General features: G+C 36.7%; 1 protein-coding gene across 1 annotated transcript; it reads right to left on the bottom strand.

Moving 5' to 3' along the window:
* Positions 1–588: 588 nt before the first annotated feature.
* Positions 589–17,039, bottom strand: LOC124168270 (uncharacterized protein DDB_G0283357-like). The gene is made up of 6 exons (XM_046546412.1): positions 16,930–17,039; positions 8,918–9,051; positions 5,869–5,966; positions 2,627–2,784; positions 2,009–2,162; positions 589–1,539 (listed from the first exon to the last, which is right to left on the bottom strand). Exons 1-6 carry the CDS (start codon positions 16,952–16,954, stop codon positions 1,068–1,070), a joined length of 1,041 nt encoding a protein of 346 aa, XP_046402368.1. The 5' UTR covers positions 16,955–17,039; the 3' UTR covers positions 589–1,067.
* Positions 17,040–19,215: the final 2,176 nt, after the last annotated feature.

Below are 19,215 nucleotides of genomic sequence, written 5' to 3'. Positions count from 1 at the left end.
AAAGTGAAATTAATCACCAAAGTAAAATTAACACTCGTTGGGATGGACTTTCATTAACTCCCCCGTCAAGAGATAATTAAAAAGTGTATCATAATTTACGTGTTCACAACCGAACTGTATTTTGTTGTTATCATTTGCTATTCCAATTTCATCTTGAAATCAAGTTATATTGTTGTGTTTTTTTATCATTAATGTTTCATAAATTGCTTTCACCAATTCATACTTCACTAATTTATAAGAGGGTTTATTTTGTTTTGTCGTATGCAATCTTATTGTTTGAATTATATCTTGTTTCGCTGAAAGTGTTCAGCAAGTGTTTTGTTTTAATTCCTTCACGGGTCATCTTAAGGAAAAATATCCCTCGCCATTCCTTCCGTGAATGCGTTGTGGAAGAGTGCATAAGCGCCCGAACGTTACCCATCAGGTTGAATCGGGAACCCCCCGCCCGCAATTATTTCCAAAGAAGGGGAATATTTTTAATTTCTGTGAATTGTACGAAGAGAGTGACATAGGTTTGTCCCGTAGGTCCCATGCGGGAGGGATCCACGCGGATTTATAAATTTTCTTTTGTTTTTGTGCGACATCTCCCCCCGGTTCTATTTTGGTATCCGGGCGAGCCAGGGGTGGGATGCCACAGTACTGGTATTAGTTTTTACCTTGAAGATACTTTGTGACAGGTAATAGGTAATAGTTAAAAGCAGAAGTATTGTGTAATGCAATGAAACTATGAAGAAATTGAATTATATTACAAGTAAAACCTGTTTTTCATCAACTATTCTGTTTGCAATGGATTTCACATTGAAAAAGTGATTTTTCCAGAAATGTGAATGAAATAATTAAAGGTATTTAGAATGTCCATATGAGATCAACATGGAATTCGACTCGCAACGCCTCTTTCATCCCCGCTTCAATAATATTTTTTATCGAACCGTATCTTAAAAATTCTCGTGTAATATGCAAATGAATTGCATCCTTGTCATAAAAATTAAGTGCTGTCTACCGAAGTATAGCATAATTTGTTTCTATCGATGTTTTTCCAAGTACGCAATTCCATATGGCTTGGCGGATTATACCCATTTCGAAATTGTTAAAAGTGAAAGCCATGCAATGACAAAATAATTCGCCATCGATATTGCACTTCCATTTCCTTTACTTTCATTTCCGGTACTTTCATTTCCGTTACTTTTATTTCCTTTCCTTACATTTCTGTTACTTCCATTTCCGTTCATTACATTTCCGATACTTCCATTTCCGTTACTTCCAATTCCTTTACTTTCTTTTCCGTTGCTTCCATTTTCGTTACTTCCAATTCCGTTACTTCCATTTTCGTTACTTCCATTTTCGTTACTTCCATTTCCGTTACTTCCATTTCCGTTAGTTCCATTTCCGTTAGTTCCATTTCCGTTACTTCCATTTCCTTGGTACGATGAACACAATTCCTTTGTGAATTTCACTAATTCCTGATATAATTTTTCCGCTTTATCATTACCGCTGTAGTTGAAAAGACCTTTGATGCATAACGCATCATCAATTAGCATCCTGTATAAAAAAGTAGGAGTATTGTTAATCCAGTTAGAGTATGTACAATAAGTGAATTTAATATATTATTACTCCAAAACGTCATTGCCTAATCTTGAATTATGGGTCTATGATGAATAGCCATAGTGATATGAGATGCTACTGAATGAGAAACATATTATTTGCATAATGTATGCTCGGAGTTATCCTTTGTTTTTTGTACCAGAAATAATTGAAGAAAGTAGTAAGGTAGTTTTTTTAGTATCGCTCGACATGTAATACAAGCGTACCCATTCGCGAACCTCACTGATTTGAACATCATTCCTCCCACTTTTATTCCAGCTTCCAACTCATCCCAACCTTCTCTTACCATCTCCTCGGAGTACACGTTAAAAAGGGTCCGCGGGTTTTCCGCCGCCGCAGCGGTAGAGGACGCACGGCTGGATTTTCATGCATTTATGTGGCATCAAGTAATATAAGCGTTACTTACGTGCAGTAAAGAGACTTGAAGGAATCCGGTGACCCCCCTCTGGCGTGAGCCAATAATCCTTCCGAAATCTCGGCACAGTGCCCGCCGATATGGCATTCTATTACTTTATCTTGATTTAACATCATAGATTCGTATGCGTTACTCGCTAAAAAGGCTGAAAGCAAGAAAAATTGGTTATAATTTAAAGGCTAGAGTCCTGCACATTCTCTTTGGCATGAGCTTACTAATCTTTTTCCCGGGAGATAAGGATATTGAGGGATAAGATATTAACCCTTTCTATTATTCTCAGTATAACGAAAGATAGACCGTTTGGGTATCAAATTCCTATCTGATTTTTTATTGGTGTACTTTTGCAGAAAATGACATATTTTCAATTTTAGATAAAATATATCAGGGGTGTAATATGAGAATTGCAATCTTGCTTGTTTTTTTCGTGATATTTCATCTTGTAATTGATACAGTAATACAGTTTTTTGGTGACGCGTAAGCAAACTTTACACAATGCTTTCAATGTCCGTTAAGATACTTACATCTCATTTCTTAATATCGTTATTTGTTAATATGAAAGTGTTAACCATTCCTAAATTTTCTAGTCAGATTCCATAATGATGCACCTACCCGTCTGCCAGGAAATATTGGATCCATTGCACATGAAGTTATCCATTTTTGCGTGAAGTTCTAAGACGAATTGATAGATCTCCATTTCTCCATCTTCTATGCATGGTATGACGTCCTCGAAAAAATTTTCATCACATTTTTGTCTCTTAAAATTCGTTCTGAAATTATGAAGGGATAATATTATTTCTCACTGCACACTACTGCGTTTGTTTTATTCTTTAGTATGAGCTACCTCATTTTTTTCGTAGAGATAAGGGCATTGGGGGTTAAAATGGAAACCCTTTCTCTTAATGTCAGTATAACGACAGACTGAAGCAAATTGTTAGCGCTCGAAACCCTGCGAGGTGAATTGAAAATTAGAAATATATGTCAGAGAATACGCATCATAATTGCCATGGTTACTGAGAGGCAAAAATAGTAAGAATCGATAAGTAACTAAAAAATTTAATTGAAATTGTACTAAAACACACTCATATTTGAAATGGAATGAATAAAAAATCTCACCTTACAAAATTCAAGCTGGGAAATCACAGCACCGTTAAACTCCGTGAAAAGGTAGGAATTCAGCAAAACCCGGTAAAAATCAATAGGATAAACGAACTCGACAATCACACTACTGCACGACACGACACTAGGAGAACTAGAACGAAACTTCTTCACCGATTTCAAAATAAGACTGCAAGTTGAAACGTATTTTTTCAGAGGAAAGGGAAAAACCATTGAGGAAGAATCTGTTAAATACCTTCAAAGGCTGTGCGTCGTTATAAAACGCCCCTTTCCGCGCGACCCACCTCGGCGAGGGTGGAATTGGAAAAGGTTATTCGTAGTTGCCTTTCGCGGAAACAGTTTGTTTATCTCTCTCTTTACCATGCCAGCTTAATCTCTTAACCCTACTTCAATAACCGAAGCATATTTCGTATACGTGGAATGGTTCCGAAAAAATCCAATCCCTAGCATTTTCACTCCAGTAACGCGTTAAAGGGTCAATTCGGTCGATCCATAATCCTTGCTAATGCCATTAGTACAGTGTTTTAGGTCATTACTGACTATGTTCTGTGCTTAAAATGACGATTTTCATGAATAAAGTTTCAAAAAACTTGAAACATAGACCTCGGTTACCGAGCCTCAGGGTCTTGCGGCGTGTAGCTCAGCCTTGACTCGCGATCGAAAAATCGCTCTCATTTCCTTCGTCGCAGACTTTTTTCAAGGTTTCTGCTTAGTATTATTAAGAGTTCTCTACTTTACACCGTGATTTGAATTTCCCGAGTTATATATTTCGTAAACGAAAGATAATGTCCACTTTATGTCAAATTTCCCGTGAAAAACGGGTCCGCTATTTTGCGTTGTAAAACCAGTCAAATGAGAACCAAAATCTTCAAAATTCATGGAAAGTATAGGCAAAGCATCAAGTTAAAGGAATATTGCGTTTTTTATTCCACAAAAATCATGCCAACGCAACACCACCTGCCTAAATTCTAAGGTTTCTGAAGTAAAACGAGACCGCGCGTGTTTTTAAAAAGTTGGTCATGTTTGGGCCACTGTATCTCAGTAACGGGTCGTATTGATGTAAAATGGCACATACGTCTATAGTTGGTAATCATTTACAAGGATTTACGCCAAGTATGAAGTCTCTATCTCAAAAAACGTCATTTTGGACTTTTGTCCAGCTTTTTTCGATTTCAAAATTTTCCACCTTTTTTGATTTCGATTGGGGAAAATGCATAATTTTTTAAAAAGAACTCGAAGAAGAGGATTCCTATCTCGAATATAATCGCCAAAACTTTCGCGGATGAGCAATATTTTAAACTGAGATATAAGTCTTTAAAAATTACTCTTCATCGGCTGCTTGAAAACATGACGACAGCTCAGCGCACGCGCGTGACGTCACGGCACGGTAATCACTGATGACGCAGCGAGGAAGTGAATAGAAAATTGTTCGCTGTAGGGGCACAAACGCAAATTTGGGATAGAGAATCAGTATTTTAACATTAGACAACATATTTTGAATATGTTGCCTAGACATTGTTAAAGGGGATTGTTTGGGGAGATTTGGAAATACTTATGTTAAAATAAGTTGATTGCTTTGACTAACAGCCATATATTGGTTTCAATGAACGATTCTTGTGATCTGAAAATTTTCACATTTAAAACAGCTCCACACTTGTGGAGCTGTTTTAAATGTGAAAATTTTCAGTGGCTATTCATTGGAAAAAAATAGTGATAACTATTAAACCTCGAAGAAAAAATTAGGCTATGCGCGAAATATTTGCCTTTAGGCGATGTAAACTCAGTATTTGCTATTGTGATGTCAATAATGTTCGCTACATGTCAGCGGAAATAGCACTTTCAACTACTTTCTTATTACTTTCTAACGATCATTTGCTTTTCAACTGCGGTGTATTGGAGAAAACTATCTACGTTACGCATGGAAGGTTAATAAGTAAATACATAACGTAGATTTTCAGCTAAGAATGTAGCTTTTAAATAATATCGCTAGGAAATCAATATATATTTAAAAATGTTTTTAATGAAATAATGATTGATCGCATAATTATTTATCTGCTTGCTACTACTCCACGATTCGCGATAGTGACGTAGCAATCACCGTTTCTCAGGAAATCGGCCGTCATATGGGAGTCGAACAAAGCAAGCTGACTTATTATACTTCTTGAATCCCTCTTTAACCAGTTTGTCCTTTAGAAGACCTACTAAAAAGACCGACGATGATAGTTTACTTTTATCTCTTTCAATCAAGGCTCTAAAATCTTAGCGAGGTGAATGGTGTACTTTGCGATTACGCCAGAAGGCGTTTCAGGTAACGTGACTTGAAGCGAATATTTTAGAACTTTTAATTAGAATTTAATGAAATTTGGGGAGTACTGGGAGAGTTTTGGCTAATACGTTTGGACTCGTGAGAACATTATTCAATCAATGAGACTTTGTAGCATGATGAACAAATTTCATGCATGTTCCCAAATGGGGAACAATAATATAAAAGGCATCATGATTACACCGTGGGGCAGTTTTTGGCATATTTTTTTATGAAAAAATTGTTGGTGCTTTCCACACACCTTTTAACCAAGGCCATTCAACCATACACCCTCTACCCTTCTTCTCTATAAGCCAAGTCTGGAAGTAGAGAAAACATCCAGATGACTGTATTACAAAAGCATCCCTAGCGATTCACTGAGGTGATGGTTTTGGTCGAAGACCTCATAATAAATTTTCTAGATTTCATTTACCTGCAATTTTCTTCCGGTACAGATTCCGAAGGCCCAATTATCATCAGAGGTTTCACCATTCCCCGTTCATAACATATCTTCTGTTTCGTTTTTGCAGGCTGTAACATATTAAGAATTGCATGAGAACCGATTGACATCTTAGCCTTTGAACCCTTAAATGTTATTTTTCTTGTCTAGGAAGTTGTGAACGTAGTTGACAAAGTAAATCAGCACTTTTAGTAGTTAATGCAGTGTAAGTTGAAACTGTAACTATTTTCGGTGTGTATTTAGGCTGCTAGTATGGATGGAATAACATTATGGTATTCGCCCATATTACGCCCGAAGGTGAAATGATATTGCGTATTACACCCCTGGTGCAATACAGTGTTCAGAACGGGTGTAATCCGTGTTTTTATAACACCGGAAGGCGTAATTTTCAAAATTGGTATAGCGCCGGTGCCACTCTAATATGAACTGCGAATCGCACCCGGTAGGGGTGTAATAATATTACACCGTCTCCCAGTGCTGCTATTCTGGATAAGCGATGCAATAAATACCTGATGCTATTCCGCGGGTCATTATTACACCGACCCCGTATTCTGAATGAAGGGATGTAAAATTTTGTTCGGAATATCATCTGGCTATTTCTTCCCGTATTCCCTATGAAATTTTTGATAGACTCTGATCTGTGCCGATAAACTGAATATTAATTGTGTGAAAAACTTTCTTGCTCATTGAGGCAACAATATGTGGTGAATTCCAAATGATAAATATTGTAGTAATGTTGTTTATAATTATTGCATTAAACGTTTGTGGTGAGCCTTCTATAATTAAAACTGAAATTTATTACATTACAACAAGGGCAGTCTAATTGAATTACTTGATCGAAAACAAAGGATTTCTCCGAACTCAAATAAAGTTTCCCAACCAATATGATTCACCACAAACGTTTAATGCAATATTTTTCATGTGGAATTCACTACAAATTGTTGCTTCTTTAGGCAAGAAGGTTTTTCTCACAATTGCGATTCAGTTTATCGTCACAGTTCAGGTTCTATCAAAAAATTCATTGAGCGTATTAAAATCCGCTAATACGAAAATAATAATAAGTGACGCAACAGCACTTTCCACACGATTCAGTATTGTTAGATTAATTTATTCACAGCTTTTCCATTCATAGTTAAATTCACCAACACCTCCCTCTGCTTTTTTCATATCTGTAGCTGAAATATCGATATTATTTCATCATATATGATGATGAAATAATATCGGTATAACGTTAGCTGTGGCGTTGCCACCTACTTCAGTTCCTTATTAGAGAATGAACACTGAAATCAAAGAGTCATATAATATAAAGCTAGCATGACATATGAAATCTTCTTGTTCATCCAGTAAAGCTACATCGTCACGATCTATACAATAAAAGTTGATATATAGTTATTTTGACATGCAAAAAACTAACAGACCTCTGAGACTAACACAATTACGAATAAAATAACGTATATTTAGCTTTCAATGATAACTTCGCATAGTACATATCTCATGATAAACAACCGATCGGATATAGGTAATTGATTCAATATTTATGCCCAATAAATTATCATCATTATAATGAAACAATTAAAATAAATGACCTGACCCACCTGTCTAAAGCATTCTAAAATCTATCCCAACCACAACAAACAGCTGATTTCCGAAATGAGATTTTAAAAGCGTTTTATATAACTTGATAGTCTGAGGCGTTAATTTATGGAAGTTACTCATGATGAATGAAAAATATTTTACTTTGTTTTTCCACATATACTTTTTTAACACGCTACCGCGGTTTCGACGCACTGCGTCATCATCAGGCGATGAGTAAAATGAAGAATCTACTTATATAGAAACCAGAGTAGTGGGGGGGTGGGTAATCAAGAGGTAGGGGGAGGTTGGGAGGGAGGAGGGTTAGGTAGTCCCTGGTTTGTAAAAGCCAAGGGGATTTGAGAGGATGGGGATGTAGGAAGGGTCGATGCACCCAAGCTGACTAAATGCAGTGAAAGGTAGGCAGGGAGTGAGAGGTAGGGGAGAGAGGGAAGATTACATAGGACATTAACTGAGTACAAAATTTTCCATGTTTGTGAGCATAGGCGGGGGTGGGAGTGGTTCACGGTTGAGGGAAAGGGAAACCACTAATGTGTGAGGGTATGGGGTTGATGGAAGAGGGAAAGGTTGAGGAGCGGGGAACGGGAAGTATACAGAAGGTCATTAACAATATCACCATTGGATCTTACACATTTTAAAATTACCACTTGCTCTAGGGCATCCAGCCTGGGGCCTTTATTTTCACAATGCAGGATTTCCAAGTAAAAATCGCTGAATACAGAAAAATATATAAAATATCTTCTCCCTATTTGGTTACGAAAACTGTTCAGCAAGTTTTTCTTCCGGAAGGGGTGGAGCTTCGAAATAGCTCGCGCAAGAAATAGCACCGTGCTATTCCGAAGAAAATTATTACGCCCCTTCATTCAGAATACGGGGTCGTTGTAATTATGACCCGCGGATTAGCATCAGCTATTTCTTTTACCGCTTATCCAGAATAGAAGCCTCAGTACGCGCTCTACATTGAAAGCGTATACTTATTAGGCAATGATCGTCGCAAAGCGTCATTGAAAGTAGCATTAAACAAATAATTCGGTTACTTAATTTTGCGTTTATTGAGATTGGTTTTTAAACACGCTATAGGTTTTAAGCATTTTTATTTTGCAATAAAAACAGCTGTTACGAATATAGTAAAAGGAGACCTTGGGGAAATACTTGGAATTATTGGTAGAGTGTAGGAATATTGAATACTGTGTTTGTGCGTGGATAGTGAACAATTGCTATTCTGTGTTCTTATTCCCTGGTAAACATTTGAATGAGCTACGTTTGTGTGAATTTTTCAAACTACGATGCAGAAAACATATCGTGACCTATCTCATATCCTATACTGGAACTAATTCAAGACAAAGCCGGGCGTTGGATACGTACTTAACTTCAATATTTATGCCACTTAAAATAAATGTAAGACTAAGAATTTGCTGAGAGAACTCACCTCAAGAATATTCTTTCCGAATTCTGGAAATACAGTCCGGCACATTTCTTCCCAATATTCATTTTTGGGAATGGCGACGGATGGTACAACTTCGACGTAGCACAATTCCACTTTTGGTAAAAGGCAGATGAGTCCTAAAAAATAGAATATTTAAAGGTCATTTGCTAAGATATTTCAACGTAGGCAAAGCGATAAGTGATAAGGCAATGCTATGTGTTATGGGGATGAATGGTTGCAGGAGACGCGATAGTTGTTAACCCGGAGGTTGAGTGAAGTGGCGGTTACACCCATGGTCGGGCTATGATGTTTCTCATATTGTATTCAATGAAAAATATTGCATTCAAAGAGCGTTTAATTTTATCAAAACAGGCAAAGGTGACGGAACGTAATTGTTGCCTACATTCTGTCAAGAAAATTGTAGAATTATGTTTAATTACTTTCATTTTTGTCTTATCCTAAAAAAAAACCCCAAGACAGCACTAATTATGGGAAAAACTACAATTTCTGCCGTTAACCCTTAGGTTTCGGGAGTTCACGATCTTAGCTGCCAGCCTGTGCCTAAGACACCCCCTTCTACGAGGGCTTGTCTGGTAGAGTTAGCCGTAGCCCCTTAGCGATCATTAAGGTGGCAGAAAGCGCCCAAGTGAAATATATCCACGTAACAATAAAAATTTGGTTAAATGCCGTAGTCAGCGCGCAAGACGTATAAAAACGTATCCGCACTCTTATTGCTAAAATCAGGTAGTAATGACTCAATAAAAATCAAGAATATGAATATAAGAAGGCGTGCCCACATCCACGAACTTTCACAATTAACTATAACCATTCGCATCGCATGCATAGGGCGGGATTATTGAGAGGAAACCGGGCGTCCCTCTGGAAAAATGAGAAAATTCGAAAATTGTTCAGTTTAATCAGTTAATAAGGGTGACGTAACCATTATTAACTGAATAAAGAGGAGAACACTTTGGGCATATATAATAATCATTTCGTTGTCCGTGTCACTACATTACGTGGAGGGCACTACAGAAAGGGCATAGCCGGAAAAGGGGGCGAAAAATCCACCCTTCGGGGAACCCCAAATACAAATACCCGGAAAATACAGGAAAAATCCCCCGAAGGGCAATTTTTCCTGTACTTGGGGTGTGCGATTTGAGTTCAAATCGGACAAACCTCGCCACATTTCCAGCCCGCTAGGGGCTCACTAGGGCCGACTAGATCGAAAATACGATTTTCTCTCTTTTTTTAATATCTTGGTCAAGAAGGCATATTTTTAATGCGGTTCGCGGCAATTTAAACCTTATTTAATGGAGCAGACTTCCAATTGTTTTCAAGAAATTTGAGCGGGACAAGTAGATATGGCGTTGATATGGAAATTTCTAACGCATGTCGTTGTGAAATATGTTTGAGAGGGCCAGAAAGAAAAAACGTTTTCTGGAGGTGTTTTTTAATATTTTTCGGATGGCGTATTGAAAAAATAAATTTAGGCGGTGGAACTTCGCGAAAAAAATGCTATTGGAAGTATGCGATTTTGGCCATTTGGCTCTATGCTCTGGCCCTCCATAACACCCCTTTTTATTTATTATAGTATTTTACCGATTAAGGCGCCCACCGCAGGAACAGAATTGTATGTCAGTACCCTGCTTAAAAAAAAATTCCCCCATGGTTTTGGTCCCCCCGGCCCCCGAACGAAATTCCTGACTACGGCACTGGTCAAGATATTACTGTGTTCAACGAGTATTTACCGAATAATTTTTCTTCCGCTCATTTTCTTCCTTCCTAGGTCAAATCCACGAAAAAAATATAGCGAAGAGAGCTTCACGAACTTTTCGTCATTCTCTATTCGCTTCCTTTTTCAATTTCCCTGCACCTAACCATTGTAGCAAGGGGACTCTACTCCCGATGAATTTCAGCAGCAAGCAAGCAAACGACTTCTGAAACAAAGGGCCTGGGGGGCACGTGACCCCCCCCCTACCCCGCCTAGATCCGTCTATGCCAGTGGTTCCCAAAGTGGGCGCTACCGTCCCCTAGGGGGCGTTGCTGTAGTCTCTGGGGGCGAAAAGTGCCAAAGGGGCGGCAGGTGGGCGCCGAAGGGTACTGAAAATGTGACAAATGCGTAGGTTTCGCAACCTTCCCTTTGTCTTCGTTTCCAAGCTTCATTTCTAAAGTTTACTTTTTTTCTCGCATCTGGAAGTAATTGTAACCATGTGTTTTCTAAAATTTAAAGTAAGAACGGTTGAAAAATATTTCCAAGCCTATCTTGCACAAGGTAAAAGTTTGAAGGGGTTTAGTCTCATTTGGTCTATCGTTGGTGCTACTTCACGACACAGAGAACTTCGGCAGTAAAGTTCATTGTGAATATAACGGTTGTGAATGCGGAATCAGGTCATCTAGATTCGGTAGTTTTACACCAAATATTTACCATTTCCCAATGTCGGTTCCAACGATATTATCGAGGCTGTTATGGTAAATGAGTTTTCATTCTTCAGAATATATCGTAATGGTACTATTATATAATATTTTGTATTATTTTATGTTGGCGAAGTATATTACAAAAATAAACGGCCAGTATATTGTTTAAAATTTCATGAAATGGCACTAAATTATTCAAAACGAGGCCCTTTTAGTGAGATAGCTTTTCTCAGCAACGACCTCAAAGAAATGAGGCGAGACGTTGCATTTTTTGGCTGAAATTTTTGGAAAGTTTAATGAAATGAATATACAATTGCAGGAAAACGACACAAATCTTATAAAGGCAAAATCTGTGGTGACTGCGTTTATTCCCAAGTTGATTTTATTTAGGCACAACATAGGTCACCGCGATTTGAGATTTGAGGATCTTCTTTTGTTGGAAATTCCAGACTGGGTGATAAATCCGTTTGTAGATATTGATGAAGTTGGGGTATTATAGGAAGATTTAATTGGACTACAAAATGACATTGAATTGAAACCAAAGTTTAAGATAAATCATCAAGAGTTTTGGCTACATTAGGAGATTTCCAATCGTTATCCTGCATTATGGATGATGGTTAAAAAACTCCTACTTGCATGTCCGACTTCATATTTGGTGGAAAGTGGTTTTAGTGCAGTCACTCATCTTAATTCCAAGCAGAGAAACAGACAGGTTAAGGTTTGCAAATGCAGTGATTTAAGACTTCTGCTACGTGAAATTAAACCGAAGTTGGAAAATTTGTATCATGTCATCAAGCTCATCGTTCTCATTAAAATTTTAGTTAATGGAACTTCGTAATTATTGTAGCAATAGAATCTTCTTAAATGACTTCTAGACCATGAAAAAAGTCGTAAAAGACCATAAAAAGTCACTTAAAATTTTAAATAATTTTAACAAAACATGATTGGTCATTCAATTACAATAAATTGAAAAAATTCATGCAATATAATGTCTTAATTTCAGTAAAAAATGACATGTAAAATTCTAAAAAAGCTTTCTTAAAATAATTTATTTTTATGCCAAAAGTATATTCTCAGTTAAGTTCCTTTTATTGTGTATTAAATCATTTGCATAAATTGTTAAAAAAATATACATCCATTGGATTCTAAATAAACATTTAATTAGTCATTTTTAAAATTTAATTATTACAACGGTTCACATTTGGTTAATTAGTATATGTTTCTGATTATTATTTGAAAGATACCGATTAGGAGGGCGTTGAGTATAGGTTTATGGATAAAAGGGGGCGGGGCGGTGGCTCGAAATTGTATGGGACACACTGGTCTGTGCAAATATGGTACAAAACCTACAAAGTAATAACAACTTAATTTTGTTTCGTTATTTATGAGTTATTTTTAGGCTTAATTTCCCTAACGCAATGGAATTATAGCATGTAAGAATGGTTTTGCAATACAAAAACACCTGTTACTGGCGATGTATCAACTGATCACATATTTTGACAAATCATGCTTCGTTGTTGCGCCCAGTAATGGATAGTTTCGCTTTTTGGCTTAAAGTGGAGTAGAGCTGGTAACAACTCGATCGTCCAAATATGTAATTGTTATCGTATCGTAGCGATAGAATTAAATATCTAATCACTACTTACAATTTTTTAACTTCTTTATTCTTCCTCTTTATATTTTAAAGTGCAAAAGGTTATACGAACTTCCGTATTCCCTCTTTCGTCCCAAACATAAACAATCACCCATTATTGGATATTCTCCATGACAACATGTAAGTGGAGTTATTGAGGGATTTCTATAATATTCATAACCAAGAACCCTACATAAGGACGGTAATGTCCTATCTGAAATATGTTATCAATGGCTGCGCAAGTAATTCAAGTTCCTACTTTGGCCGCTGTGGCGCCGCCCACCGCATGCGAGGCAGGTAGCAGACGTTACAATAGGGAAACAATGTTATTTCTCAATTTTGTTTAACCAAATTACGGCGAACAATGATGAGTTTTACCAATTTTTCTTATAGGATGAGTTAGATAATAGTCATATCTCTATTTGATGGGATGGAATAAACCCAGATGTCTGTGATAGTACAGCTAAGTGAAATTATATTCGCACCGGTGCCATCCGTAAGAAACTGTTTTAACTGTCTGAAAAAGTCGAAAATCCGCCAATGAACCTCAGGTGCACGATATAATCAAGGAAGGAAATCGAGAAATGAATGAATATACAAGAAATTTGCAGCATGCAAGTCTGTTCGCCATGATATCTTGACAGACTATTTGGAGAAAGCTCAGGTGATAGTGCAGCCTACCGACACATTTGAAACATGGCGGATCTTTGTTTACAATTTTTCGGCACAAGCTGATGACTTTAAACTATTATCTCGGACGCTATACAGACATGGAAGCGCTCACATTTTAGGTATGTATTGTAAATGATTGATTTAACCCTCGAAATATAAAATTTACGTTGTGGGAGCAGTGATTAACTTTACTAATTTCTAATTTTACACTCACATTACACTACGTCATATGAATACATTACGAATTTATATTTATTCCTTCATTTCACGATTGAAACAAATTGCTTCGATATCACTCATTAAAAAAGAGGTATACACGGTCCATAGGTATCCACGATTGAATAAGTAAATGATTCTGAAATCAAAGTATACTTAAACAACTGCTCCGCTATGCAAGATCGATGCATTGTTATTGAACCCATATTGCATTGTTATGCGGGCATTCTTTCACGTACACAGACAGCATCGCCCATTGAAAATACAACACTCTCACCCTCACTGATGCCGATATCGGTGCGCACGGATTTTGTATCAAGCAATACTATTTATTTAACCATAGGTACTAACCGAACACCTAAAACGACTTTAAAAGATTTTCTTCATTTTAAGATCACCGAATACGTACCTTGCATTCCAACGGAATAAACGGGCAATAAACAGAATGATTGCTCGAGACAAAAAGAAATTTAATGAATTACTCATCTTGAAACAGCATACATTGCACTAGAACAAGGCAAAGTCTTCATACTTGCAGCGATATATCACAATTTTACCCTGATCCAGTGTATTCAGTAATTCAGAGTCTTATCCTCGCAAAGGCAGTTGAAGTAACATACGAATAATATCAAAAGGCAAACATTTACACTTCAACAATCGTTTCTAAAAACACTGAAATTATAATCAGCAGAGAATTGTAACTTCTGCGAAAGTCGTAGATTCGTAGCGAACACTAGATACACACCAACACAATAAAATCAATGCTGTCACTACTAATCACAAATTAAAATAATTATACGCCTAAATAATTAATTATGTGATATATTCAGGGCGAAAGTGTGGGTCACACACTCAAAAACGCATTTGCAAACACGGTAAGTGCTAAAGCGCAATCCTTCCTTGGAATAGCCTTCATCCATTTCTCAAGCTCGGACTCCATCTGAAAAAGTATCGTAATATCCTTTTAAATTTCGATATTTATTAAAATAATGAGAATAATGAGACTTAACGCACAAAATTAGGAGCAAAATGACTTCAAATTTTCATGCAACCGCAATGGCGGACGACAATGACTCACGTGTACTTACTTTGTCTTTAAACAACATCCTGATCTTCACACCCTGAAGTTTATTATTCCCCTTCGCAGGTGAATTTCCGCAAAAGAATCCTGGCAACCAATAATTACGTAAACCCATTTCTTCCTGAGTAATCAGCGATTTTGCAAGGGACTCTCACGTTTCTCCCATTAGAGGCAATAGCAAAATGGCTGTGACGCTGCCTCCCAATTGGTGGTCGGCGCTACCATCGGCGGGATTAGGAACCATATTAACTTGCGACACGAATTTTGGACAAATGACGATCGGAGCGCACGAAGAAAATTGTCCTTATGTAGGGTTCTTGTTCATAACATACACGTCATTATGACAATAGCCCGGGCAATGTCTATTTTGACCGGGCTACATAAGAGATCCGTTGCTTTGTTTGTTGTTACCAACGGTACCTACGAATTTGAGGTATTTTGTTTTGAATTCAGGGAGGGTGTATTTCTCACCACGAATGTTTTCGCTTGTAGAACAAGCTGAAATCAATTGAAAAGTTGAACAAACTAATTACAATTTTTTCTTCATATTTGGCATTCCAAATTTTTTGTGCAAATAAATATGGTATGGTAAAATTTTTCTTGCATCGCAAATAGTTTTGCGCTAATAATAATTCTATTGAAACTTCATCTTTGTTTTTTTTTTACGGTTATGATTGAGAAAACTACCACTTTTCAGAATCGTTTCAGTTTGTTAATACTCTCTCTTTTGTATTTTTCACGTTGTCACCATCAAAATAGCATACTTTAAAATGGCTAATTACTCGACTTTTATCTATCCCCGACACGTTGCCCAACTAACGATGTGCTCGTCTTTCATAGCCCTCCCTTAGCCGTTGATAAAGCTTTTACAGCCTTCACATTCACTACGTTAATCCTCCAGCTTTTACAAAAAGGAGAACACTTTCCTTCTGAATTGTCTACCAACCTTGCTTATCCCTACAGACTCATCGAGGAAGAAACTAGGACATAATTACTGCACATCTTACGAAAAAATTATTTCACTCGAATTGCTTCCTACGATACTCAACACTTTAAAGCTCGCATTAAAGAAAGAAGCGAAAGAAGCTATTAAATTTAACTAATATTTAAGGTCAAAATTATAACCAGACAATAATTTATCATTTTTATACCAAATTTTGTAAAATGTAATTAGTTCATCAAATCAATTGTACCTACTTCCCACTGATTTCCACGCTTTATTATTATATATAAACCATTTGGACTCAATTGACGCAGGACAAATTAAATATAAGATTTATTTTTTTCCATTTGGACTTATGTTGATGCTATGCGTCGAATCGTGGTGTTAATTTTAATAAAATAGGGGACAGAACAATAATTTTTATCATTTTATTCCGCATGATGTTCCACCATATCTCACCAATCACAGCTGAACTCATCAAATCAACCCTGAGCCCATTCTTTTCGTGAATAAATCATTATCATCCGTTTAAAATGCTAATAGCAATAACTTTCTCAATAAAACTCAATTTGAATAAACTTCAGTCGTTATATAGAGAAGGGAAATTGGTTAACACATCCTCGAAGGACCAAAAACTTTTCAAATACTGAAAATTTAAATTTTAACGGTAGAATTTAAAAAATATATTTAAGCACTATTTTAACTCTTCACTATTTAACAATATTTTCACGCTTAAAAAAATCGGGCTCAGGTCAACGTCACAATGCGGATTAAACCGAGATAGCAGAATATGGTGGGTTTCGTTCACAGAAAAGTCCCTATAACATTTTTGATTCTACCATGTGCAACCATTGCCTCAAATTCAATTCTCCGACGACCATCCTGTGTCGATATTCAGTTTCGGTCTATAGGCGATGGGGATTTGAACACTCGTCTCTTCGTGATCGGATATTGAAGTGTTAATGTTTTCACTATTTTTGCAACGTTCACTTGACAGTAAAACGACTGGGTGATACACGTAAACGGAAAATGTGAATACTTTACGGTGTACTTACCAATGAGAACTATGAGCTTATGCATCTTCGATTACTTCAACGACACTGCTGTGCTCAACAACCTCGCAGGAACTGATGTGCTATCGGAGATCTGGTCTGTCACCAACTGAGTCTTCTCTTCCTCTGGCTTATTATATTATCTCTTGCGTGATTGATGGGGGGGAAACCAGCGTTAATGTCCTTTGAACTATGCATCCTCGGAATATGCCTCGTCCTTCTTCGTTCAGAATATCTTAAGATTTAATTTTTTGAGTGCCGCCTTTCCCAGAAATTTTCACGATAGTCGATTGGAATGGTGACCTCATTCCAGAATATGGAAAGGCATATATCACACCAGAGTCGGCCATTTCATAGTAAATTTTAAAAATTAATATTTATTTTGCACGTTACGTACAGTACACATTTTTCATTTTGAAAACTTGAAAATTTGCTCAATGATAATATTCTAACAGCTAAATATTTCGTCTTTTAAATTTACTCTACAAAATAATATTTAGTTTGGATATCTCCTAAATAGGGCTGAAAGTTTAAACATTTAAGATGTTCCTAAGAAGCAATATTGGGTTATAAAGGGTTAAAAGCTCGACGATGATTATTTAATGAGGCCTTTTTCAATCAGGGCTGCCAATAATCCCTTAGCGAAGTGAATGGTGTACCGTGCTATGAAGTCGGAAGGCCTTTCAGGTCATGTGACTTCCAGCGATATTCCAGAACTTTTAATTAGCATTTAATGATGTTTGTGGAGTACTAGGAAGGTTTCGGCTTAGATATTTGGGCTCGTGAGAAAATTTTCTATTCAACGAGAGTTATTGTTAGCAGGGTGATGAACAAATTTCGTGCATGTTCCCCGTTGCCACAAAGTTAATGTCACGACGTTCATCCTCCGTTGATATTGTATTCGATAGGTAGGCGTTTGGGATGTAAACACTCTTCTGCGGCGTCGCAATATTCAAAATTGCTTTTCATGAGATAAAAGCCAGAGCCACAGAAAATTTCACTCTATGGAAAGAACAGAAATTTTGTCACATTCAAAAGTGTAGATAAATTTTGCTGTCCTTCACCTCACTGCTGTGTTTTACATTGCACATTATTTCAACGTCATTACTCGGCTTGTGCATATTGAATTAGTTCAAAGAATACGATAGCAAAAGATGTTTCAACTTATATTTCAACAAAGAATTGTTTAAACGCTTAAAATAACTTTATTTGCGTCGCCTTACCTGCGATCCCAAATTATTTTTTCGAAAACAATTTTGGTCCTCTGATATACGCTTGTTGTTTGCATACGCTAGCAGGATGCCTTCCAGCGGAGAGGTAGTTTGGCATCACTGTTCTCAATGTACGGTGAAAAATGTTTGGAACGCATTATAGTATGTTAGGTATAACATGAACTTCGTCAGAGATTTATTTTGCACTCTTATTACTTGGCCGATAGGGCTAGGATTTCAACCAATACTGTTGTATGGTTAAAATTTTATTAATATGAATATTATTAATATATTGATCCTAAAAATGTACTTTAAATAATCATTATTTAATCGAATGCATGTACATTGCGTCCGTGTAAACCTATTGTCCTAAAACTTTTTATTTATAAGGTAGGTACTCTACGAACCCCAAATGAACTTAGCCAGGACAGTGTATTTGAACTCATATTAATGAGATACACATATCATTCTGTCAAATGAGGCAATCAAAGGAGGAAAGAATTTCCTTGACGCTAACCGCCTCCGCTCCTGTACTTGCTCCATGTAAAATTCAGATATATTCACGTGAGAAGTTAACATTTTTATGTGTGTCTAGGAGAGATCGGTAATAATTACTTTAATGGTTATAAACTATGTTACATGTTTTATAATTATTTTTGAAAAGGAGATAGAAATGAAACACAGTTATGCATTTGTCACAATCCTTTATTTTCGGATGTAATTTACAAGATTCGGATTAGTGTGGCTACGTTTGCCTCTGTAAAGTGCGACTGTATCCATATTTTGAGATCCTTTGCCCATTCTTGTCTTGGTTATATAACTAAAAACCTTCGATCGGAGGCTATGAGCGTTATATGTCCTGTATAAACAGAGTGGCTCCTGAAAATGAAGAGAAATGAAATAAAATTACTGGGCTGAGAAACGATCACAATGAAGTGTTGAGGTATTAATTACGTAGTACTTTTCAACGTTCAAGAAAGTGGAAATAGACGTTTTGCTTACAGTAAACTTTCATGATAACATTGAAAACCATATTATCCCTATGTCTTCATCGTCGTCGCCATACTCAATATCGTTT

This window comes from Ischnura elegans, chromosome 11 (genome assembly GCF_921293095.1).
Source record: "Ischnura elegans chromosome 11, ioIscEleg1.1, whole genome shotgun sequence".
Classification (NCBI taxonomy): Eukaryota; Metazoa; Arthropoda; class Insecta; order Odonata; family Coenagrionidae; genus Ischnura; species Ischnura elegans.
Note: the sequence above shows the minus strand (reverse complement) of the source record. Positions and strands in the feature narration are given on the sequence as shown.